This window comes from Lygodium microphyllum, chromosome 20 (genome assembly GCF_053477565.2).
Source record: "Lygodium microphyllum isolate KBCC chromosome 20, Lygodium_microphyllum_v1.1.10, whole genome shotgun sequence".
Lineage (NCBI taxonomy): Eukaryota > Viridiplantae > Streptophyta > Polypodiopsida > Schizaeales > Lygodiaceae > Lygodium > Lygodium microphyllum.
Window position 1 is genome coordinate 35,840,749 of NC_141154.1, and position 27,152 is coordinate 35,867,900.

The 27,152-nt window shown below is 42.7% G+C and overlaps 1 protein-coding gene across 1 annotated transcript; it reads right to left on the reverse strand.

Moving 5' to 3' along the window:
- On the reverse strand, positions 1–26,799 carry LOC148018836 (serine/threonine-protein kinase STY13-like). The gene is made up of 2 exons (XM_087701114.1): positions 25,674–26,799; positions 1–954 (listed from the first exon to the last, which is right to left on the reverse strand). Exons 1-2 carry the CDS (start codon positions 26,513–26,515, stop codon positions 615–617), a joined length of 1,182 nt encoding a protein of 393 aa, XP_087557240.1. The 5' UTR covers positions 26,516–26,799; the 3' UTR covers positions 1–614.
- Between the last annotated feature and the right edge of the window lie 353 nt (positions 26,800–27,152).

The following is a 27,152-nucleotide window of genomic DNA, read 5'->3' on the forward strand; positions in this document are numbered from 1 at the left end:
GAACTAAGCCTCTGTAGAAAGCTGAGAGCTCCAATTGAATCTATGTTTGAACCCTGGAGTACACTTTGGAGCTGCCCAAGCCACACAGCTGCAGGAGGGAATAAGGTTTTCCTCTTAGCTATTTTGCTTGCTTGGAGCAAGTACCAAAAGGAAACTTCACCTCCAAAAGTGTACATGCTCATTTTCCTAGCTAATAAATGATAGAAAATTAACCAATTGTTTCCCACCTCCAAAAAGGTTTCCTTTTGGCATGTGGCCTATCCTCTTCAATGCAGGTCCCATATATTTTAAACAAAAGCAAGAATCAGGAAACAATGGAGATCATACACCTCCCAATATACCAATACTGATGTAAGGCCTTGCATGATTTGATCTTGGAGTCTGAGAAGATCCACACACCAGGTAAAGAGAAACAGTTAAAGTATTCCACAACAGGAGAATGTAACGCTTTCTGGAAACTAACCTGTTATTTGTGTTGAGATGAAAGCAATCAGCCTTGTGTTTCTATAGGATGAAATGAGCCTCAGAACACCATTTTCCCTTGAAAAAATGTATGAAGTCTGGTATACTGAAGCTGCTAACACTTGGGATTATACAAACAACACTAGAAAATTCTAATTCAGTGTGAGAGGGGGTGCTAAACAGCTCCAGCGAAACTTTGCAATACCCACTGTCTTCATTATCACCTGTTGTGCATCTTCTAGAAGCTTCACAGTTTCAGTAAAATTTGGTCTGGCATCTGGATTTGAGTCCCAGCAGCGAACCATAATCTGTGAAAGGGCTGAAGGGCAGTGTGCTGGAATTGTTGGCCTTGCACCTCTCACAACTGCAAATGCTGCTTGAACGGCGGTCATATTTGGAAAAGGAATATTTCCAGCAATGAGCTCCCATAAGACTATACCAAAGCTGTACACATCCACCTTATGATTGTATGATTGCCGCTGTATCATTTCCCTGTACAGAATAACAACAAAGGTACTGTAAGTATAGTGCACATTTCAAAAGAGAAAACTAGGGTTAATATAATCCTGTCAAGCATTCCATTCTGAGGAAAATGCACGTTCTGATTAATCCAACTTTCACTTCTTCACATGAGGTCAAGGATGTAAATTGCAAAATCATATATTTTGCAGTTTATGCTGATGGATGCCATAACACATCTAAGGTCAACAGAATGTGTGGTCTGTTACAAGTTACAAAAACTTACAAATAGGAGCTCCTTGAAATCAAACTTGCAACCAACAATAGGGGTGACTGAATGCTACTATAATGCATTTTTGGATATGAAACATTTCATAATCCCCTCACTCTGGTATCTTCCCGAAGGAAAAGCACTTGTTGCAATTTTTGGGAGACTTGAATTCAGGATCACATGACCTACAACCTAAAATGTAATTGTCTATTGAAAGCCCAAAAATCGACAATCAATTGGGTATATGGTGGACATGAGTAGTTTTGCACTGCATTGGGTCTCTTAACAAACTACTCAACATCATGTCTCAAAGCAGGCCAATAAAAAAAATGCTCCATTGATTTAACTGTAGCTCCAATACCTCTATGCCCTGCATAATGAAGAGCATGACTCTCAGTGAGCACCCTAGGCCTCAATTTCTCTGTGACACAATCTTTCATGCATCATCAAAAAACCATCTCTAAGCACAAAGTGCTCATGGCTTTTGCCATTGCAAAGCCAATCATATACATTCGCAAAATCCAATCAGCAGCATATTGATCTTTCATGGCATTCAATTCAATGTGATATACCATACTGACAGCCGAAATCTAAAGCTTACGTGACAATGCATCAACCACCATATTTTTTTTCCCATCTATATGCATAATCTGAAAGTGAAACAAAATAAGTTGGCCCATCTCATGTGCTTCTCAGATAACTGAGTCTAAGTCAAAAAATAGCACAATGTCTGTAAAAATTACACAGTGCAGCGAATAGAATTTGGACAACAGATAGAGAAAGAGAGTACACAGCAGATAAGAGAAGAACAAAAAAAAATTAACTCGCTTTACAGCTAATTAGCATCTTTAAATAGCCCCAAAACACGTTTAATTAATGAAACGTGCAAATTTGGTGCATAGTTCAAGAGAGTTTCAGCAGTCCCCAAAAACCCAAATTTTTTGGGGCGCATTTCAACATCTATAAATAGACGGGCTGCCCACCATTCAGCCTCATCCTTTGGCGTAGGTTTCTCACTCTACCATGCAGATTTTAGCCATCGCCTACCTACCATCTATTGCCAACCAGTCATTGCTGACTGCAGCCCATCATTATTCAGCCCTAGGCGGCTTGCTTTCAGCTTTCATAGCACCTCATAAGCATGTGTTTTCAAACAAGCTGATATGAAGATGGCTCTATCCACCCGTGCACTTCCAATGTGAAGCTTAGATGGCGATCTAGATAGAAGATAGGTAAAGAGCTTAAGGCTAGCAGGAATAACTCCGATTGGGTGAAAGGATGGATCATGAAAGCTATGAAGGGGTCTACCTTTTATAGCATGTGAAAGGGTGCCCCTGTGTCAATTGACCTTCCATGTGCGCATGTGTATATTGGCCTTCCATGTGCGCATGTGTATATTGACCTTCCATGTACACATCTAGCACCCCCCTCTCAATGTCGATCTATAAGTGAACTAACTTCTTAGCCCAATGTCGAGTCTCTGAAGATGAACTTGAAGTAGATCCTTCAAGAGCGCTTTGGTGAAGATATCTGCTCCATTATCCTCTGTTGACCAGCTCCACTATCCCATTCTCGATCAAATCACGCACATAGTGATACTAGATCTCTATATGTTTTGTGCATGCATGAAACAATGGATTCTTGGCAATGGTGAGGCAACTCTGATTGTCACACCTTAGCACAATCGGGTCTTCATCTTGCACTCCCATATGCCATAAGATCCTCCGTAACCATATTGCTTCACATACAGCAAAACAAGTTGTCTTGTACTCTGCTTCGGTAGAAAACAATGCCATTGTTAGTTGCTTCTTACTAATCCAAGAGAAAATCCTTGAACCGAAAGAAAAACAATAACCAAAAACTAACTTTCTGGAATCACTATCTCTTGCCCAATCTGAGTCACAGTACCCTACAAGACAAGTATCGGAACTATATGTGATACCATAGTCAAGAGTTCCCTTCAAGTATCTGAGCACTCGCATCCCAGCCTTCCAATGACTCTCATGGGATTTGTTTGAAAACCTGCTCAAAACTCCAACATCAAAACTAATATCTAACCTAGTATTACACAAATAGATCAAGCTGCCGACTAACCTGTAGTGACTGGGAGCATGAGGATCGAGACAGTCAGTGGTTGTTAGCAGCAGAGAGAGAGACAAAGAGTAAGAGTGAGCACGATTCTTTGGGTACAATGACGAGTGTTCCACTTTAGGTTTTTTAGATAGATATATATATATGAAAGTACAAGTGCTAAGGGTGTGTTCACACCCGAGCACATCTAAAAGGCACAAGGGCCTTTATTCCCAACAACCTCCCACCTAAAGGCAATGTGTCTTAAGAGGAGAAAAGAATCAGCTAAGTCTAGGTATGTACAAAGCTGAAATACATATATCTATCCAACTCCCATCATCTGTCGGCAATGAGCAAACCGCTCTACTGGAAGACCCTTCGTGAGCTGCCGACTAACCTGTAGTGACTAGGAGCATGAGGATCAAGACAATCAGTGGCTGTTAGCAACACAGAGAGAGACAGAGAGTGAGAGTGAGCACAATTCTTTGGGTACAATGACGAGTATTCCACTTTAGATTTTTTTGATAGATATATATATGAAAGTACAAATGCTAAGGGTGTGTTCACACCCGAGCACATTTAAAAGGCACAGGGGTCTTTATTCCCAACAACCTCTCGAGTCCCACCTAAAGACAATGTGCCTTAAAAGGAGAAAAGAATCAGCTAAGTCTAGGTATGTACAAGGCTGAAATACATATATCTATCCAACTCCCATCATCTGTCGGCAATGAGCAAACTGCTCTGCTGGAAGACCCTTCGTGAGAAGGTTTGCAGGATTATCATCTGTATGTACTTTGACAAGCTCAATGCTCTTGCTGTCAAGTACATCTCTAATGAAGTGGTACTTCACATGTACGTGCTTCGTCTTTGCATGAAAGACGGGATTCCGTGCTAGCATGATAGCACTCTGACTATCACAATGGAGAACAGGTAACTCTGTAATGCCAAGCTCTCCCACCAGACATGAAAGCCATAAAGCCTCCTTGCATGCCTCAGTGGCAACCACATACTCTGCCTCTGTGGTAGACAATGCAACACACTTTTGTAGCTTGGAGATCCAAGAGACTGCTCCTCCTGTGAATATAAACACATACCTACAAGTGGACTTTTTGCAATCCGCATGACCAGCATAGTCTGTATCCGTAAAGCCAACAACAAATGCGTTCTGCTTTCCAAAGCAGATACACAAATCCTTTGTGCCTTTGAGATATCTCATAATACCTTTCACTGCTTTCCAATGCTTTTTACAAGGGTTTGCCATGTATCTGCTAACCACTCCCACTACAAAGGCAATGTCAGGACGTATAGCAACCATAGCATACATCAAACTGCCAACAGCTGAAGCATATGGTATCTTAGCCATTTCAGCCATCTTATCATCAGATGTAGGGCCGTCCTCTGCACTGAGTTTCACATATGGAGGCAATGGAACCCCAATTGTTTTCCCTCCCTCCATATTGAAACACTGCAAAACCTTGGAGATATACCACTGATGAGATAGATAGAGCAATCCTTTCAACCTATCTCTGAGTATTTGCATGCCAAAAATGTGATTTGCATCACCAAGATCCTTCATGTCAAAGCTGCTATGAAGACTTTGCTTCAGTGAGTCCAAGGCATGAGTATCCCTGCCAGCAATCAGCATGTCATCAACATACAGAACCAAAATAATTAGGCTATCATCTGTTGCCTTCTTCGTATACAAGCAGTGATCCACTTGACTTCTATGGAAACCTTGAGACTGCATAAATGTATCAAACTTATGATACCATTCTCTTGGTGCGGTTTCAGTCCATACAAACTCCTTTTGAGTTTACATACCATCTTCTCTTTCCCTTTTTCAACAAACCCTTCAGGCTACTGCATATATGTCTTCATGCAGATCACCATGTAAGAATGCAGTCTTTACATCCATTTGTATGAGCTCCATATCTTCAGGTGCAACCAAGCCCAAAATGGTTCTCAAGGTAGTCATCTTGACTACAGGAGAGAAGATCTCATCAAAGTCAATTCCATGTTTCTACTTGTACCCCTTCGCAACCAATCTTGCTTTGTACTTTGGTAAGGAACCAGAAGTGACCTTCATCTTATAAACCCATTTGCATGGAAGTGTTTTCTTCCCTTTAGGCAACTGCACCAAGTCCCAAGTGCCATTTTTCTCAAGAGATTCTATTTCTGACAACATGGCTTTATACCATTTCTTACTATCCTGTCTATCCATTGCTTCCTTGAAGCAAGACGGTTCACCACAGTCTGCCAACATGACATAATCAGCCACATTGTTTGCACCAAGAATGAATCTATCAGGTTGTCTAGTAGCCCTAGACGATCTCCTAATCCAATGATCATTGTTTGCTGGCTGTTGAGCATTTTCAGCTTGCTGTCCTGGCATTTCAACCTGCAAATCAGCATTAACAACTTCTGTTCTGATTGTTCCTGCACATGTAGTGGCTCATTATCTTGGGCAATAGCTGGCTGATCATTTCTAGCATTATTTTCTGCATTTACATATTCATTTACAGCAAGTATTTGCTACTGTACAACGGGCACATTTTACTGTCCAAAAAGTATTTCTTCCCAGAATACAACTGTACGGACCTCAATCTTTTCCGGCTGTTTATGCATGCAATCTTTCCAGAAGATAACACCATTGCTACGTATTACTTTCCTTTTCTCAGGATCCCATAATCTATACCCCATTTCACCCTCGTCACCATATCCTAGGAAAATGCATTTACAAGACTTTGGCTCAAGTTTGCTGCGTTTTTCTTTACGAATGTGCACAAAAGCCTCGCAGCTAAACACTTTCAGGTAAGCATATGAAGATGGCTTGCCCAACCACGCTTCTTAGGGAACTCCCTCCGCCTCTCCAAAGACATGTTTGGTGACTAATTAATCAAGTGTACGGCTGTCATAATAGCCTCTGCCCAAAAACCATGGGGTAATGCAGCATGAGATAGCATCGTACGGACCTTATCCTGTATAGTCCAATTCATACGCTCTGCAACTCTATTTTGGGGTGGATTATGAGGGACAGTGAACTCCCTCTTGATCCCTTCGCTGTCACAAAATGCTTGAAAGGCTTTGGACACATATTCCCTACCATTGTCAGAACGAAGACACTTGAGTGTCTTATCAATCTGGTTTTCAACCAATGCCAAGAATTTTTTAAATTTGTCAAGCACTTCATCCTTGCTACGAATAGGGTAAAACCGTACCTTTCGTGTAGCATCATCAACAAAGGTGACAAAATATTTCTTTCCCCCTAAAGATAATCCTGACATCTAATATATATTGGAATGTACTAACTCTAGAGGAGAAGATTTCAGCGAAAGAGACTTTTTATGAGACATCTGTGTATGTTTATCATAAACACAATGATCAAAATGCTCAAAATCAGCATAACGAAGACAAGGCAAGTAACCCAAACGAGAGAGCACTTTCATTCCAATTTGACTCATGTATCCCAACCGGCCATGCCATAAAGAAATACTTGGCTACTCGATCACGGCAACAACACGATCACTCACACTAGATACATGGAGAGGATACAAGGTATCACTTTTACAACCTCTGGCAATCACTCTAGATCCCTTACAGATCTTCCATTTCCCATCACCAAAGGTGGTATGAAATCCATCATCATCTAGCTGCCTTATGCTAATCAAGCTCTTCTTGAGCTTAGGTATATGCCGTACATGCTAAAGTGTGAAGACAGAACCATGTTGACACTGCAACTGCACACTGTCAATACCTACAATGTCACATGCATAGTTGTCCCCTCATAGCAGTCCTGAATGTATCCCAACTCTCTGGAAGAGTGCAAAGCAAGAACGTAGCCTTAAATTCTTCATCAATCAAGAACTTCAAGGCAACCAGCTGGCGGAAAATGGAGTTAAACTCACTCAAGTGAGTAGACATTGTTGTACCCTCTTTCATACGCAAATCCATGAGCTTTTTCAGCCAATACACTTTGCTTGTGGCACTCTTCTGTGCATATAGTTCTTCCAGTCGTGTCCAAATAGTATATGCAGAATCCAAACCTTTAATGTTAAACAACAAGGCATCAAAAATCGATAGCTCGATGGTTGAGCGTGCAAGCTCATTTAACTCATCCCAATTGTCCTGTTCCATATCTGCGGGTTTTACTCCTTTTGTCTTAATCGGCTTTGCCTGCTTCTTTTGCAACAGGATATTGTAGCACTGTTTTTGCCAAACTGCAAAGTTATGTGCTTCTCCAAGCTTCTTTATGTGCATGAGATTACTGCTGTCACTACTGCCAGCCATGATTTTCAGCCCAAATGTGACCAAAAAATTCAGCAAATGCAAGCCCAAACTGTCACACAAGTGACCAAGGTACAAACAAGTACCAACCAGCAATAAATGATAACGTAGAAGCAGAAATTTCAGATCTGTAAGTAAATTTTCAGAAGCACCAAACCATGTGCTACAGCATTCCACGATTGATTACAACTATTCTAAGGGCAAATGCATCACATTACATGAGAAGTCCCAAATGTTAGCTGCAATTTCTGTTGTACATGTACCCATGGGCATAAAATTTGACACGCACGGTCAAAAGCCCCAAAAAATTTTGTGCTCAAAGCATTAACCATACATCTGAACTGTCTCTGACATGCATAGAATAGGCCAATTTTGCACGGGACCAAACTAGAAATCTGAAAATTTCCAGAAATTGCAGGAAATAACTTTCTGCAATTAGTACACAGAGGTGCACTCTATCAAAACTGTCTTTAATGCAAGCAGTCCGAGGTGCATTCAATGTTCAGCAGCACTGTATCAGCAAAATCCCCAGAATTTCTTGCCCCAGATTTGTTCAAAACAGTCTATCAATGACTGTAACTGCAATACATGTGCCAATGTCCTCAAAAAACACAAAAGCCCCAAAATTTCTGATAATTTTGCTCAGAAATTTGCATCAATTGTGTTTGGGACATGCATTCACGATTCTGTGTCTGCCCAAGCAGAAGCCCCTTTGTCCACAAATTAATTCTAGAATTTTAAAAAATGTAAAAATTAAAAAAATTTACCTCTGAAAGTGCCAAACAAGTTCGCGGTGCAGGGTCCGAATGGTGGCGGGCTGCGTGTCAGAGACCTGACAGGACCTTTCTTAGACGCAAGCGTCTGGCGTGGCACTGGCGAGCTGGCGGGTACAGGCGGACTGGGCGACGCAACCGTCGTTAGAGGCGGGTGTGGCGGCTTGTACCTGGCGGGCGGGCGGGGTACTGACGGGCTGCAAGAGCAATGGCGTGCAACCCAGGGCGTAGAGTACTGGACGTCGCACGGTACAGGGGCGGTGTTCCCAGATACGGGCAGCATTGTCTCAGGCGCAGGCGGCTGAAGATTGGTGGGGCGAGGCAGTCTGATGGGTGGCCGATCAGGCAGGAGGTCGCAGACAGGACTGGTGGCGGGGCACTGGCGGGGCAGCTGGCGTCTCCTTCTGAAGGGGCACTGGCTGACTGAGCAGGAGCAGGGCAGCTCCAACTGACAGTGGACTCTGAAGGTTGAGGCTAGACCCTGCTGCTGCTGAGCTGAGAAGCTGGAGCAAGAAGCTCCCGAAGGCTGAGCGGAGCTGAGCAGAACCTGAGCTGGGCTGAAAAGAGCCAATGCTCTGATACCAAATGTGAGATGAAGACAGGATCGAAGCTCAGCACAGAAATCAGTAGACAGTGTGAGAGTGAAGCACGACACCCAATGCAATAGACTGAAAGAGTGTAAGCTGAAAGTACAAAGTACAACCCTTAAACCTTAGGGTTGTAAGGGGTGTTCACACCCGAACACGATGAGTGCCCGTAAGTGTGTGACATAAGCACATACAAAATAAGATACTAAGTCTAGGGAAAAAACCTCTCATACCAAGAGTAAAAAGTGCCCCGGTGTCCTACTGATCACCAACACTCCCATGTGAGCGTAGGCGTAAGTGAGGCGTAAGTAAAATACCCAACACAAGCACCCTCTTGGTTTCAAAACATAGCACTTCTTCTCCAGTCATGCAATCTCCAGCTTGATCCAGCAGTTAACTAATGCAAAGCCCTCCTAACCACACTCAAACACTGAAACGCTACTCCTTTTGTGCACTGAAACTCCTTGGTCAAATCTGCCTTCCTTTGCAGCAGCCGGCTACAGCCCTGATATGGTGTCAAAGTATTGCAATGCAGAAGCAGATGATCAGAAAATGGAACCCGGAAGAGAGAGGGAGACACACACACACAGAGACTAGAGGGATACACAGACTGGAGATGAATGCTGAATACTACATATGAAGGCTAAAAATGTACACAAGATAGAGAGAGAGAGAGAGAGAGAGAGAGAAAGAGAGAGAGAGAATGTGTGTGTGTGTGTGTGTGTGTGTGTGTGTGTCTCTCTCTCACAAAGAACCTCACACTGACCAACTGAATCTCTGAGACTATCGGAATAGACAAATCACACAAGTGCCGGCAATGAATACAGCCATCCCACAGCCAGGTCAGATCTGGAAATGGGCCAACCAGCTGTTATAAATGACAAAAATAATCAAATCACAAATGCTACAAGAAAACTGAATGTGCATAAATCTTGTCTGACCGACACAAACTGACACAAGAAGGAGCTGAACCTCTAACGTGATCCACATAAATCTCTTGTCGGACACATTTGGAAAGGCAAACTTGGACATCCATCTAATACACAGCCCAATAATTATGGGCTCCAAGTGCAAGAATAGTCCAGATGGAAGACATCAGGGCAGTCCGAGCAAAAGTCCCCACATAATCCAAACCAGGCTTCCAAGTCTTTGATTTGCTAGATGCTACTAGCATGCTTGTGCAGTTGTTGTTGTGGCCATTGTTCGGACTTTTGATCTTTTACTGTACCTGGAAGTTGTGAGATAGTAAAAATATTTCTGCCAATATTAGGTAGAAGTGAAACACATGTTTCTTGTCCCTCGTAGGTGAATGTCACATGTTAAGTCCGAAATGTATAAGGGACCAAATGTTGCAAAATGTTTGTGCCTATAATGAGATCCTATTTTGGTCCTCTCATGAGTTGAATTTCTATAGGAAATGTCCCTTGGCAACAAGCCTCACCTTCTGCTTGTCCAAGGTCCCTTCTACCAAATACTTACTTGGAACCAAATCCCATGCATCATTCCACTCAATGGAATCAACCTGAACCTACATAGCACAATGCTAGGTATGTTATGCAAGAGCCTCCCAAAGAGTGGTAGGCTCACAATCCATCCCCTCCAATATACTGGTCATAAGGGCATAGTCATGCAAAGTGAATGCCCCTGCTGCTACTGTAACCTAGCTTATCTCTAAGGACCCACCGGTGTCTTTAGAAAAGAGGTAACTCCAAACTCCTGCATCAAACACTAGAACCACTGAGGGATAATCAAAGGCTGATCTTGTGAGTGAGATTGTGAGACCTCGTGAACTTGTTGGGCACCTATGTCCTATCGGCTACTCCTCATGAACAGAAGGAAGATCCTCCTTTGAAGGTTGAGGTCCCCATTGAAGGCTAAGGGATAGGAGAAGTTGATGAGGGAGGGGTGTTGAGAAACCACTCTTTCAATCTAGTCACTTTAGTTAGGATCTTATGATTGACATCCCCAAAAAGGGCTGGGCACCCACATTCTAGAGCACCATCCTAAAGTGATCAGTGGGACACTACCCTAGAGTGATCAGTGGGGCACCACCCTAAATAGACTAGTGCCTATATATAGGCCACCCCTCACTCGGTTCATTCGATCTCTTGGTCACTTTTCCTCTCTCCCGCCCTTCCATTGCCCTCACACCACTTTAAGAGAACATTGAGGTTTGTGGCTCGTGGCTTGTGTCTCTTCTCCATCACCATCTTCTCCCTCAACTTCAGGCGCCATCACCCCTTGTGTTTGGAGCATCTTCCACCTAGCGTCACCATCCCTCAACTTGGCATGAGCACTCTTCCTCCTCAAGCTCCACCTTCACCTACGTTTTTCAATCTGGAGGTCTTCCCCTTGCCTAGTGTCATCATCCCCAGCTTGGCGTCAACCTTTTGGCACCTGGCATCAAGTTTGCCCCAAGGCCTCAAATTTGAGCTCCAAGACATAAGCCCAAACATACCTGAAAAAGGCATCAACCAATAGCAATAGATACTTAGCCTTGCCCAATGATGCAATGTGCCTGAGGTTGAACAAGCTCCAAGGGTGTAGAAGCCTGATGAGTAAACATCTTGGACATATTGAGCTAAAAATGCATTGGTCTGCCTTAAACAGCCCCAAAACATACTTAATTAATGAAGAAAACCGCTTGTTTTTAAAAAGAAACGCAATCCTAGAGAGTTACTATGTCCCACATGCAAAACTTTAATTTTGGGGCCCCAAACTTTCTATAAATAGACATGTAGCCCACTACTTTTCCTTAATCTCGTTTTTGCAAGTTTCAGAAGCCATAACTCTATTGCCCACACCCTGTTTGTGGAGGACATTGGGGTCAGAGCTTCCACCAACCACCTACTACCATCTGGTGCGCCTAATTCCAATCTTCTTCGCGTGTTTGCTATTGTCACCACGTCCCAGGGATTGTCGCCTACAGTTGGGTGCTGTCGCCTACAATTGGTTGCTATCGCCAAGATCTTTTCTCTCCTCTGAATGCTGCATTTACAATTTTTGGCTGCCGCCCTGTTATTCTCTCACCTCTGCCTGCTGTGTTTGGACCTAACACGTGTCACCCAGTTTTTCTCTCTCCTCGGGTACCTACGTTTTTAGTATTTCTCCTCCAACACTACCGTCTACATCAAATCCAACCTTCCTTGGCTGCATTTGTTGGTGTTCAACACTCTGAGATTGCCTTTGCTATACGATTCCAGATCTGTTCACAGTACGACATACTCTACAACTCATAACCTCTACCTTGATCCCAAAGATACGAGAGTTCGAGGTTCAATATTCACTACACAGTGCATTTGCTGCATGAGCACTATATATTAATTATTCATTCAGTTTATTATTCATTGTGTTCACTGTCTCTAAGTTACCTGACCCTGACCCTAACTGTGTTCTAAGTTTATCACTCTGTGCTTTGTTATACGATTGGTTTCATGCTTTTTGCATTTAGAGCATTTCTTTATATGGTATTAGAGCTAAGTACTCTCTAAGAAACCTTGGACTTTGATCGGAAAGCTCCTTCACGAAAGCGGGAACAATAGAAGGGTCTAATGACTTCAAACACATTCACAATACCGCTCCAATCTCCACAGCCAAACATGGACAAAAACGATCAAGAGTGGGCCTCCCAACTTGCTACTGCCCGATCTAACATGGGCAGAGGACCATCGGACTACCATGAAGTCCATTGACCATATCAAATTTCTACCGCTGAGTATAATCTCATCCTTATATGTGGGCTCAACAAGGTAACCCTGCGTTTTCTCCTTTAGATTCGGTACACAAAACTAATGAGCTTGCAAGTCCTTCGAAATCTCCGCTACAGACTGTCCATTTGCAAGTGGAACCTGGCTCGGATTACACCACTTCCACAATACTTATTTTCTCCAATGCCAGGTATAAATCCTATTATTGTCGATTCTATATCAAATGATTCTGTATTTTCTGTTGAATCGGGAGATGCTCATCAAGAAGGGACTCTTCAAAACAAGCTTTGGTTAGCGAGTAATGAGGGAGACAAGTATTTCTCCATAAACTCAAAACTAGGTAAGAAGCTAAAAGAAAAACTTGTAAGTATTTCTACTCTTTCTTTTTCTTCAAATGATTTTATTTCTCATGGTCAATATGAAATAGGTGTATCCTCATCTAGTGCATTTAATGGACAAAAGGAACCTATGATGTTTCCCACAACAACGTCCATCATAAAACCATTTGGGATCCCATCTATCCCTCCCTCGTCTTCTGTAGTACTTTCCTTTCCGCTTCCATTAAGTGCACCATGTTATCCACCCACACATACTACACCACGGGATTCTACAAATTTAGGCACAACCTTTAGGACCTCTCCATACTTGTTTCCAGGTGGTGTACCTATGACGGAGACTTATTCTCCCACACACACTTTGAGTTTTCCCCCTCCAAGGCTTCGACTGTAAATCATTTGGTATCGCAGTTTGCCTCTATGGCATTACCTGGTGGACCATCTGATCATTCTATAATGCCCCAGCCAACATTTGAACAAGGCTATCATGTGCCAGTGCCTCCATCTACACCTATGGTATCATATGGACCTATGCCCATTTCGGTACCTCTACAACAATTAGCACTCATTGGACATTAATAACCTATTTTTGTCTATCCATCTTTACCTCCTCTGTTGGGGGTAAAGGCACCTCTGCCTAGCCGCCCGTGTATTTCTACACTGACAGTACTTGCCACTGCACACTGCAGATGGCAAGCGCCCATCACCGTCACTTTACTCTTTATTCTTTTAGTGACAGTTTGAATAAAGAAAGACCCGGACACACATTGTGACTGTTGGAGTTTCCATTTGGTCTTTCTCTCTCTTTCTTGCTCTTACTCTCCCGCCATAGCTCTTCCAAGAAAGCTTCGATCCTTCTCTCCTTTCAACTGGTATCAAAGCATGGATTCATGACTACTCGATCTTGATTCATGGCGTCTTCAGCTTCCTATTGAATCCCTTCACTCATTGGGTCTCCTTCCCGACAGCCATAGCCAACTCTCTCGAGCTCCCGTCACTCCCCGACTTCCCGAGCACCTACCCGGCCCCTTTGGGCACCCTCAGGGCATTCCCACAAAGGTATTCATTCCATAGAAACAGGGAACGCCCGTTCCGGCACTTAGGAATGGATTAACGCGTTCCGAGAGGTCCGAGCCCAAGAAACGCTAGCGGAATGTTCCAGCCTGTTCCATGTCTCGTTCCCACCCGTTCCCTGGCCATTCCCTGTTTGGAACGGCCGTTCCAGCAGTGGGGCATTAAATTTTTTTAAAAAAACATTTATCACGTCTTGTCTCGCCTCGTGCCAGTTGGCCTGACTCCCGTCTCTCGCCTGCCTAACCTGCCTCCCATCTCTTGCACCTCTCTCAACTGCCTGGCCCAATTGCCTGGCGCCCGATTGCCAGGCCCACCTCCCGCGACTCCCACCTCTCTCGCCTGCCTGGCGCCTCTTCTGCCTGCACATGTGTTGAAACTTGACTCTCTCTCTCTCTCTCTCTCTCTCTCTCTCTCTCTCTCTCTCTCTCTCTCTCTCTCTCTCTCTCTCTCTCTCTCTCTCTCTCTCTCTCTCTCTCTCTCTCTCTCTCTCTCTATATATATATATATATATATATATATATATATATATATATATATATATATATATATATATATAATGTCGTTCCCTCCGTTCCCGTTCCCTAACTTTGGGCGTTCCCCCCATTCCGAGGGGTCCCGTTCCCCGTTCCTGGTAACTATGATTCATTCATTTGCTTCAGGGTTTCATGCTGGTTACAGGTCTACAGGTCTGAGAAGAGAAAGGGGGAAGCACCATTGAAGCTCCGATGCTCCATATCTTGACATAGGCTTTACTGGGGCACCTCAAGCTTGTGTGCCTTCTTTGGCACCCACTTGAGCTTCCTACCACTCTGACCAGCACAAAAACGTGAGCAGCAATCCTAGGCAGATTTGCACCATTTTTCTAGGTGCATTTACAGCACGTGGTCTGTTGTTTGATCTCCTCCAACTCATTCCAATCATTGGCAGCCTCATTTGGGCACTATACACTTGGTTTATGCTTGGCATTTGATCCTGAGTCTTGGCATTGAGCATTGATGTGATTTACTTCAAGTTTAGGACTATTATACACAGTTTACAGGCAGCCCACAGCAATGCTACATTAGCATTTTATGTTTGGATCACTTTGGCATTGACATTGGTTGCTCGGTTGGTCCCGAATGCTAGGGGAATGTATGCCTATGATATGAGATGCTTTTGGGGATGAATTTACTCAGTCATTGACTATTTTACACAGTCCATAAGCAGCCCAAAACAAGGTAGTCCCCCTGTCATTACACTTTATGCTCATGCCACATAGCCATTTGATGCCCGATTATGCCCGGTTGGTGCCTATACATATGGGAAAATATGCCTATGGTTTGTCTATGGTTTTGAGCTTGGCTTGAGCCACGGTTTGCTCAATTTTGGACGTTTACTTGTTGCTGGAATATTCAGGGCTGGAGCTCTTTTGCTTATGTTTGGATATGCCTATTGCATTCAGGCTATGTCTTGGATGTATACATTGATGTAGTGACTCTCGGGGATCAACATAGGGCTTGGATTTGCTCTCGAATCATTGGTTGAGCTTGAGCTCGCTTCGTATAGCATTTGGATCTTCATCTCTGCTGTACTTATGGCATGTACTTTGCTTATGTCTAACCAGTCTTGACATGCTTGGCCTATGCCACTACTACATGCCCGTTACATTGTTTGGAGTTAAATGCTACTGAGCCTTGTTTTGGCTTGACATTTGATTACCCCGAAGCTTACTTTGGCTATTTCTCGACTTGCCAAAGTTACGATTTGGATTACTTGATGTCTATGGATGCTATGTACGGATGCTACACGATCTATATACTCATGAGGTCTTATTGATGCTTGATCTTGGATCTTCTGGCACTGGTGCTATCATATGCCCTTGTTGAGCTTCTTTGCTTGATATTTACGGCTTTTGTGCCAATGGGAGCATCTTGATACGCTTGACAGACATTGAGTAAGCGGTTTATGCTACTTGAGTATTCGGATACTTGAGACTGGGATCTTCACTTGGATGATGCATGGTTGATATACTGTGGTCCTCACAGATGTAGTTGGGCTGATTTAGGCCTTGCACTCCCTGAGCATACACCTCTTTATGTCAGGTCTTGCCAGTGCTTTGTACACTTTGCATATTACACAAGGGGTGTGCCGGCCTACTAACGGATTCATTTGACATGCTTGGGTGTTTGCTTGATGTCCGTATGACTGTCACATGCTGATTTATGCTTGCTTGATGTTGGTTATGCTTTGACTGTCAGTGGTTGACTTGGTACATTCATTTTGCCTACAGTTTGCTCTCATTGTACTTGGCTGTAATTTATTACAGCAAGCAGTTATGCATGGACTGACGTGGAATTTTCATACTAAATCATCCCGATTTTATGTACTTTTGATGGTACTTGGTGGGCAGCATCATTAGCTATCAGTTCGTGGTCATTTTGCCTTGGTTTTGGTGGTATTTTGGCTGTTTACAACACAAAACAGCAAGCAGTTTTGAATTGTCTACACCATTTTGAACTGCAGTATGGCATTTTCTTCCACTGATAGTGCTATCTTCAACATCACTAAGCTTGATGGTACAAATTATGCCTATTGGAAGAGCCAATTTTGGCAAGTATTGGTGCAGAAATCGCAGATAAAGCCACTAAGGATGCATGGCGCTCAACCTGAAACTATGACTGATGACGAACAGTTCTCTACTGGCAATACTTTTATGTTATACGATGTCTGTCATGTACTTGCACTTACACGCAATATTATATCTGCAAGGCAGCTTGATGATGTTGAAATTCATGTTTCATTTGGGAATTCTACCTGGAAGATCACCCGTGGCACACTTGTGCTTGCTAGAGGTGCCAAGGCTAGTAGCCTCTATCCTCTTGTAGTTGATGGGTCCTCCGTTGACCATGTTTTGTCAGTCAGTTCCATCCCACATGTATCTCTTTGGCATGTTCGTCTGGGCCATATGTCCTTGAAGGGAGTGAAAATGCTTTCTGGATTGCAGTACTTACCACCCCTTGACTATGCATGTTTTGATTCATGTGAGCATTGTCTTTATGGCAAACAGACTAGGAATACGCATAAGAAGTCTGGTAAGACACGCATGAGTGAGCCCCCTAGCATTGGTACATTCGGATGTCTATAGGCCTGTCAGTCTATGGGTGGTGCAAAGTATTTTGTAACGTTCATTGATAATTTTTCGTGTAAAGTCGAGGCTTACCCCATTAAGCTTAAGTCAGATGTCTTAGCTGTGCTTCTGAGATGGCCTGCATTGGTTAAGAACCAGACTGGACATAGGTTGAAATGCCTTAGAACTAACAATGGGAGAGAATATGTGTCACATGCCTTTGAGCAGCTATGTGACGAGAGGGGTATTAAGCGTCAATTGACCATCCCCCTATACCCCACCCCAGAATGGTTTGGCGAGCGTGTACGCATTATACTTAGCCATGAAAGCCTACCATAGAGCTTTTGGACTGAGGCAGTCAGTACAGCTGTGCATGTCATCAATAGATCACCTTCCAGTGGTTTGGATTTCCAGGTTGCTGAGGAGGTATGGACTGGGAAACCTCCGTCTTATGCGCATCTACATGTCTTTGGATGTGAGGCATTCTGCCATGTTCCCAAGAACAATCGGGCTAAGTTGGATCCTAAGAGTGTCAAATGCATTTTCCTTGGCTATGGAGATGCAAGCGAGATGGGTTACCGCCTCTGGGATCCGCAGACGCGGAAAGTCATCTGCAGCCATGATGTAGTCTTCCATGAAGACAAGATGCATAGGCAACCTAAGAAGGTGGTAGAAATACACAAGGTTATATTCTAAGAGAAGCCACGTGCTCCTGCACAGCCAGTTGGATAGCCTGCAGCAACAACTGGTACACATGGCCAGGGTGTTGGACAAGATGCTAGACATACAGCAGAGCCTGCAGTGAGACGGTCTACTAGAGCTAGGCGTCCACTTGATAGATTTGAGCCCTCGATGCATTATGTCTTGGTTACAGATACAGGAGAGCCTCTCACCTATGATGAGACTATGCATAGGGGTGACAGTCACTCCTGGGAGAGGGCTATGCAGTCTGAGATGGACTCCCTGCATAAGAATATGACTTGGAATTTGATTTCATTGCCTCAGGGCAAGAAGGCTTTGCCGTGCAAATGGATGTACAAGCTGAAAAGTACCCCTGGAAACCCCGAGCCGGCTTATAAGGCAACACTTGTTGCTAAGGGTTTTAAACAGAAGCATAGAGTTGACTTTCATGAAGTCTTTTCTCCTGTGGTCAAAATGACCACCCTACGCTTGGTTTTGGCCTTAGTCGCGCAACTTGACTTGGACATATATCAGATGGATATCAAGACTGCATTCTTACATGGAGCAGCCCAAGGGCTTTGCAGAACCTAGCAGGGAGCACCTAGTGTGCAAGTTGAAGAAAAGTCTTTATGACTAGAAGCAGGCACCTAGAGAGTGGTATCATAAGTTTGATGCCTTTATGCAGCCACAGGGCCACAGCATAAGTGCTATGGATCCGTGTCTTTACACGAAGACAGCCCGTGATGGCTCATTGCTTATTTTGGTACTTTATGTGGATAATATGCTGATAGCAGGGAAAGCTCATGGAGCTAGATGCTCTTAAATCTCAACTCAAGAAGAACTTTGAGATTAAGGATTTGGGACAGGCCTCTCATTTTCTTGGTATGCGCATTAAGCGCGACAGGCATCAAGGACTACTTTATCTCTCACAGAGAGAGTATATTCATAAAGTCCGAGCGTTTCTGCATGCAGGACGTGAAGCCTATTGGCTATCCATTATCTTCTTATATGAAGGTTTCACAGGCCGATTATCCACAGATAGATTAGCAAAGGACTGAGATGGCCAAGATCCCTTATGCATCAGCCGTGGGCAGTTTGATGTATGCCATGATAGCCACTCATCTAGATATTGCCTTTGCAGTTGGTGTTGTGGCACACTATATGGCTACACCTGGCAAGAAACATTGGGATGTTGTGAAGGGTATCATGAGATACTTGAAAGACACAGTAAATATGTGTATCTGCTATGGCAGCCAGGATACAGGAGTTATGGAATACACATACTCCGATTATCCAGGACATGCAGATAGTAGAAAGTTCACTTCTGGCTATGTATTCACCTATGCTGGAGGTGTTGTCTCTTGGATGTCCAAGGTTCAGAAATGTACGGCTCTCTCTACTACTGAGACCGAGTATGTTGCAGCTACTGAGGCTTGCAAGGAGGCCATATGGTTGGATTGTTTGGTTCGTGACCTTGGGATTGATTCTATACCTACGCTCCATTCGAATTCTATAAGTGCTATTCAGCTAGCCAAGAATCTGGTATTCCATGAGAAGACGAAACACATTGAGGTGAGGTATCACTTCATACGTAAGGTCATGGAGGACAAGTCTGTTGACCTTGTCAAGATCTCCACTAACAAAAATCCTCCAGATCTGCTCACGAAAAGCCTCACTATTGAGCACTTTGTCTTCCTCAAGAGATTGATGGGCGTTGAATGAGATGACGTTTTTCCTCATCCTGCTGTACATGTGTACATTATACTGACTTTTCTTTTTCTTTTCACTCCTCACTAGGGCAGATTTGCCTTTAAGTGGGAGATTCTTGGTGGTAAAGGCGCCTCTACCTAGCCACCTATGTATTACTACATTGATAGTACCCGTCACTGCATACTGCAAGTGACAAGCACCCATCACCGTCACTTTATTCTTTATTTTTTTAGTAACAGTTTGAATAAAGGAAGGCCCGCTCACACATTGTAATTGTTGGAGTTCCCATTTGATCTCTCTTTCTCTTTCTTGCTCTTGCTCTCCCGCCATAGCTCTTCCAAGCAAGCTTCGATCCTTCTTTCCTTTCATCCTCCTCCTTATCCACCACCACCATTTTATTTCAACGGATCAAACTACACCACTTGGTCAAATTTTATAAGGCATGTCTTAGATTCTCAAAACCTATGGGATTTAGTGTAAGGATTGGAACCCCAACCGGTTCCTGCCCTTGTTCCATATACGAGGTCCGTCCGCTCATGGAAAGCTCATAATGCCTCCATTATTGTCCGTGCAAGGCTTGTTGCCTGAGTTTCACTCTCAGCTTCAACATTTCGACTTAGCATCTGAGCATTGGACACACTTGACTGACCACTATGCGGCTCGAGATAGGACCTGTTGTCAGAGCATTTGGGGTCGAAAGTCTACTATAGGGGTAAGAGACAGTAGGATGAAGGGAGATTCAGGGAGAGGAGCAGACAAAAGATAAGGGGTTTAAAGAAATAGAAGATATAGAAGAATACTCATAGAGGTGAAGCCTGTCAATTTATTTCTACATCCTAAGAAGATCAATCCCTTGTAGACCAAAAACGTGCATCAAACAATAGTTTCTTCTCTGCTGCCCAGACCGCCAATCTGATGCTTCCATTGGCTTCAAAACGGGGGTAAAATACCATGACCCTTGATAAGAATACTTCCAGATCACTCCTTCTCTCAGTTCGGAGTACTGTTTGCTGCCTGTAAACTGCGATCGCGCGTCACGCGATTTCGCCAATCCTCCTTTTTGCATAAAATCTCCCCAAAAATGCCTGAAAGTCACTTGCTTTTTTTACATATCATCCTATTCTAAGAGTTGTCTACAGTTTTTGGATATTTATAAGAAATAATATCCAAAATATCAAAAATAGGCTATACTTGTCTAAAAATCTAGTATTTTTGAACCATCCACATTGTGGACACTGACACTAATGACTAATATGGCATTGACTCTCCAAATCAATAAGAAAGCCGAATGACGATGCACTCTAGAGTTTTTCACACTGTGTCTGCGTAGTGGCATGACATCCACCCCCTCTTAATCTACACATCCTTCGGCATGTGCCAAAATCTTATGGATCTACAGTGTCAGAAAAAGTATCCTCCATCATGTCAATGTTTTCATATTCTACCTCTTCTTTTTCCATATTTTCATGTTCATGCTCAATATCCAACTCCTTTAACTCATATGCTGAAGACTCCCTATGTTTAAAGATACGTTTTCCAGCCACTAGAATCCTTAAAGATGTCCCATCCATCTCATTTAATGCATAGGTAGCATTGTCAAAAACAAACCTTGTCACATATGGACCAAACCACCGTTTTGCCATCTTCCGACTGGCACTATGCTGATTTTCCAAGCTGTTGTCATAAATCAGTACCCAATCCCCTTCCTGTATAGCTCGTGGTCGAAGTCTGTGTCACTTATCAAACCTCTTATTGTTCTTGATCCTTACAGTCTTCAGCTTTTTCATGGCTATCTCAATATCTTCAGGCCTTCTTTCTAACTATCTAATACATGGGACCAGCAACTCTTCTCTATTCAAACCCTCTTCTCCTAGTAAAACACTCCGAGTAGCAATAGTCTCCTCAATAGGCATGATTGGTTTGTCCATACATTAATTCAACAAGCATATACCTTGTAACTACACTGAGTTGTCCTATCAGCCCATAAAGCAAAGGGTAACATTCTTGGCCACTCTTTCATCCTACCCTTGCATGAGTTTGGTAATGCCTTAATGATAGGCTGATGACCTCTTTCACTTTTGCCATTTGCTTCTTCAGGATTGTAGGTTGAAGTTAAAGCCATCTTGATACCCAATCGTGAAAAGAAGTCACGAGTCTCATCCGCATCCAATTCTCCTCTATCTGCAACCACTTTACCAACACAACCATACTTGCAAAAGACTTCTTCCAATAAGAACTTGCAAACTGCTTGAGTAGTCTTTGTACTAAGAGCTCGACCTTCCACTTGATTTGTCAAGTCTTCTCGTGTAAGCACAAGATATCTCATATTCCATAAACCTGTAGGCATGGTAACCAAATCAACTACCCATTTGTAATGCATAGACAATGGATAAGTCGGTTGCAACCCATCCCTATGCTTTACCGTAGAATACATCTGACAAACACTACATGATTTCACATAATGCTCCACATCTTTATACATGTTTTGTCACCAATACTTCTCTTTGATCTTGAAAAATGTGCCCCAAACTCCTCTATGTCCAGCCCATAAGTTTTCATGAAACTCCTGCATCACCTGTTATTGAGAAGTCCTATCTCCCAATACACGTACTAAAGCTCCTCTCTTTTTCTTTGCATGCTTCCATAAATATCCGTCTTTCAAGAAAAACCCATAAGCTTTTCTTTTAATTTTTCTATAAAAAATCAGAAAACTCATTGGCAAGATATTCTCCCCCTCCATCTGATCTTAGATGTTTAATATGCAACACTATCTCCTTCTCAACTAAAGTCTTAAAGCTTTTAAAGTGAGTGAACGCCTCACTTTTCTCATGCATAAAGTAAACCCATAGATATTGGCCTATTTTCAACCAATCATCCTCATACAACTCTTCCAAAAATTGTATTCTCACTGAAGCATAACACTGATGATGCTTTCTCTCTATCTTTTCTCCATGGCTTAAGCTCTTTTCTTACTGCTGAAATCCATGTTACAACAATTGTACCTGCAGTAACAGCAGCTGCATACTCATTCCCTACTGTCATAAAGTCGTTTTCAACACCTATCACATCGTCCTCTTCATCTTCCATCATGAAAGCATGTCAACCACAGGGTTTTCTCTACCTGCAACATGCTGAAAATCAGGGTTAAGTGACTTTATATATAAAATCCACCATAACATGGCAATTGAGCAATTTACTATTATGCCCGATAGAGGTAGACAATCAGTCTCTACCACTACATGAGCTCCCATAAAATACGCCCTATCACACTTAAAGGTTGTCACTACACCCCAAAGCTCTCTTGTGACTTGAGAATACTGCCGTTACCGTTCATTGAGGACCTTGCTCCAAACCGAACGGCACACCTATTCCCATCAGCATCATCTTGACCTACTGGCCCAACAAATGCCAATTGGACTTATATCCACAATTAGAATAATAGGCTGTCCATTCTCATAATTTGCTCTCTTTAATGTTGGGGCTGAAATCAATAAGCTCTTTAACTTTTGAACTACCTTCATATGTTGTTTACCCTACCAAAACTTCTACCCTTTTCTCAAGAGCTGATATAAACTTTCAGCCACATGAGCAAAATGCGGAATCCATATCAAGCAAAAGACACATGCACCGAAAAATCTTCTTACCTCGAATACATTCGAACATATCTCTTGAATCCTGTTTATGGCATCAATATTTACTAGTGAAGGCTTTCTTCCATATGGTCCACACATATGCCCAACAACTAATACTTCCTCCACTCCAAAAACCGACTTTTCTCCTGACAGAGTCAAATGCACTTCTTCAAGACGGCTCAAAATCCTGTCGTCAAATGCACTTCTTCAAGACGGCTCAAAATCCTGTCATCACAATCAACAATATGATCAGCCACAAACCTTCTACATCCCTGCTCATTCAACTCTTCATTCTTCTCATGGATATCACACCCTTTTATCGGCACATCATCAAGAAAGGGTAAGGTTAACTAAGGGATATACTCCCTCAAAACTTTATGCATAGCATTCATCATATACACCACTGAATTGGTTGCTCCCTGTGGAAGCGTACATATCCTAACCAATCCAAGCGGTGTCTTCATGGTAGTGATATCCCGACTTTCCAATGCAAGTTGAAACTGATCATATCCTGAATATAAATCACCCATAGAGTAAATTGTCTTGCCTACAAATGCTTATGCAAATTCATCCACTATCGGGCCTAATCTAACATTCCTTATGGTGACTTTATTAACTGGTTGTAAATCCTATATAAACCTCAAACCACCATTCTTCTTTGGAACAGTAAACCACTGATTCAAATATGGAGCTAAAGAAGGCTCCAAAATCTACATTCTGATCTTCTCGTTCAAAAGCTCCAACAACTTAGGCAAATATGCCTGAGGCACTGGAAAGAAAAAAAGGATACTAAGACCAAAAGCATTAAATTGACAATGATAAATATGTGCAACAGTATTAGCAACTGGAATGGAAATATGAAACATTCGGGAAAATGAATATCTCCCAGTGGGATAGACTGACAGTAGAGCTTCCCATGACCTTTCTGTATGACCATTTTGGAATGATCTCAAAGAATTGAGTTTGACAATGATAAATTAAGCATGGGAGTATTAGCAACCGGAATGGAAACATGAACAAGGGGAAAATGGGAATCTCCAAGATGGGATAGTCTAACGGTAGAATTCTATATGACTTTTTTTGGAATGATCTGAAAGAGGTTGAATTGACAGCAATAAATTATGCATGGCGGTATTAGCAACCGGAATGGAACCATGAAACAAGGGGAAAATGGGAATCTCCAAGATGGGATAGTCTTACAGTAGAATTCTTTATGACTTTTTTGGAATGATCTGAAAGAAGTTGAATTGACAGCGATAAATTATGCATGGCAGTATTAGCAACTGGAATGGAAACATGAAACATTTGGCAAAATGGTAATCTCCAAGATGGGATAGTCTGAAGGCAGAATTCTATATGACCTTTTTGGATTGATCAGAAAGGTGTTGAATTGACAGCAATGAATTATGCATGGCAGCATTAGCAACCAGAATGGAAACATGAAACATTTGAGAAAATGGGAATCTATAAGATGGGATAGTCTGAATGAAGAATTCTATGCAACCTTTTTGGAACAATCTGAAAGACATGGAATTGACAATGACAAATTATGCAAGGCAGTATTAGCAACCGGAATGGAAACAAGGTCTTGGGAGATTGACTCATAAGAAGAAATTGCATGAAGACCTTGCTGACTAGTGCTCAGTTACACATATAAGCTGATTCCTGAAATGGTCATTGACAAATTTAAAGGTATCTTGCATGCAAGACACATCCTAGGAAATATGGGTTTATACCTAGATAACAGATTAATGATAACATTGTAATGCCCTTATTGCCATTCGGTATGCTAAAAACACTTAGGAAAACGTGTTGATCACAAAAGTGGATATGGCAAAAGCATTTGATACAGTGCAATGGGACTTCATATCACATATTATGCTGAAACTGGCTTTGGAAATAAACTGGTCAATGTCATGTATTGGCTGGCTATATTTGGATGCAACTGCCAAATGTGTTATTCGCACAGATTTATTGATGACCTAGCCTCTGGGGAAATTTTGTGAGACAGGGATCTCCACTCAGTGCTTTTTTGTATTCCATTGCCACTCAGCCATTGTTACAGATGCAAAAGTATTAAACGGGCTGCAACTACCAGGTACAATGTCTCTCCTAGCCTAAGCCCAATGTTAGTGATTCTTTTTTAATGCCGTAAATTAAATCCCAAGGTGTTCCAATGCTGTTGGGGATTGGCAGCGGGACTGCACATTAACTCCACTCTTGATTCCTGCCACCAGATCTGGAATAAACAGATTCACAACAACTTTGAAGCAGCAAGTTGAAATTGGAGTGTAGGGCAAGGGAGTGAGAGTGGGTATGGGCTTATATAGCCCTTAGGTGCAACACCTAGCACACATGCTGCTACCTGAACTGACAGAATCTGATCCGATTCCCTGCTGTACCATGGCATAGACAACATAAGACTGAAAACACACAGAAAGACTCCACAATTAGAATGGGCATGTAAACTAGGACCATAATTGTTTAAAATGAAAACAAATAAGTAAGTACATAGAGCTTACGGGGCCATCCAGCGATAAGTTCCAGTTTCAGGAGTCATGTCAGTGTGCACCTCAATTCTGGCAACTCCAAAATCTGCAATCTTAATAGATCTGTCAGCAATCAACAGATTATCTGACTTAAGATCTCTATGTATCACCCCAAAACTATGCAAATACTCCATCCCTCGTGCTACATCCAGAGCAAACTTCACTGCTAATCTTAGAGAGAAAGCACCCCTTGATGCAAGAAACCTTCTTACAGAGCCCCCTTTTGCATACTCAGTCACAATGCAACACACCATGGGCTTTTGACATGCTCCAATAAAGCGCACCACATTCTCATGCTGCAAGTTTGCCAGCATTTTAACCTCCTTTGCATATTGGTTCTCCAAAATGTGCGCTCTCTCTGCATTGTTTTCCGGCCGCTCTAGAATTTTCACAGCAACATCCTCACCATTGTAAGTCCCCCTGTAAAGCTTTCCAAAAGCCCCCTGTGCAAAAGCTGGACCCATCTCCAGCCTGCGCAAATCAATAGTCCACTTTTCATAGCCTCTGAGCCCCTCAGATGGATACTGGTCGTCAAGAAGGGCATTTGAAAGGGCATCCTCCCCTAAGGCATGTGTAACACTGTTGTTTTGCTCCACGGTGCGGTCTTGAATAGATGACACGATACCTGTGACTGTTCCTGTTGATGTTGTTGTCATTGTATTTGAGCCCACACTGCTGCTGTACATTGACACGCTATAACCACTGTGCTGACTATCAACGGACATGCCGAAAACCTCAGCCAGTCGATGACACTCATGGATGTCAGGATCAGGAAAGATTTGAGAGAGGCCTGTTGTGCTTCCGAATTGCTGCATTTCTTCTGCCTCTCTGATCAAGCTGAGGGCAAAGCACAATTGGAAGATCGCTACAAATGGTCAGGCTTTTGCAGCTTCTTCTGCTGATGAATGAATCGATTTCCTGTGGCCTCTGTCTTCTGAGTTTCCTTCTGATAGGCGACTGCGCCTGTCTCTACCTGTGTGCATCTCTGGAAGGTGAGGATGTTGATGATGAAGAGGAAGCCGGCAGAGGCGCAACAATTTTGCTGAATTCAATATTCCCTTTGGAGCCCACATGCTCTTACCGGATTTTCAAAATGCGTTTGTCGGGACTCGGGAGCTATATCTGTTAGCCGTTAATAGAGAAGAATCTCTTATATTATCGTTTAATTATTGGGCCTGCTGCCCGATGCTCAATCCTGCCAATGCCCATAGTGTTAACTTTGACCAATAATTTTCTTTATCATCGAAAATACAATATTCATTTTTCAATTTTTGTATGTCACAACACAGTGTGTTAACTTTCACCAATAAGTTTCTTTATCATCGAAAATACGATAATTGATTTTTCAATTTTTGTATATCGCAACACATAGATGCTTTGCACATGTTCAATTCTCAAAATAAAGAATGAAATGAGGTCCACATTTACGAAGAAAAAACTTAACAATCTGTG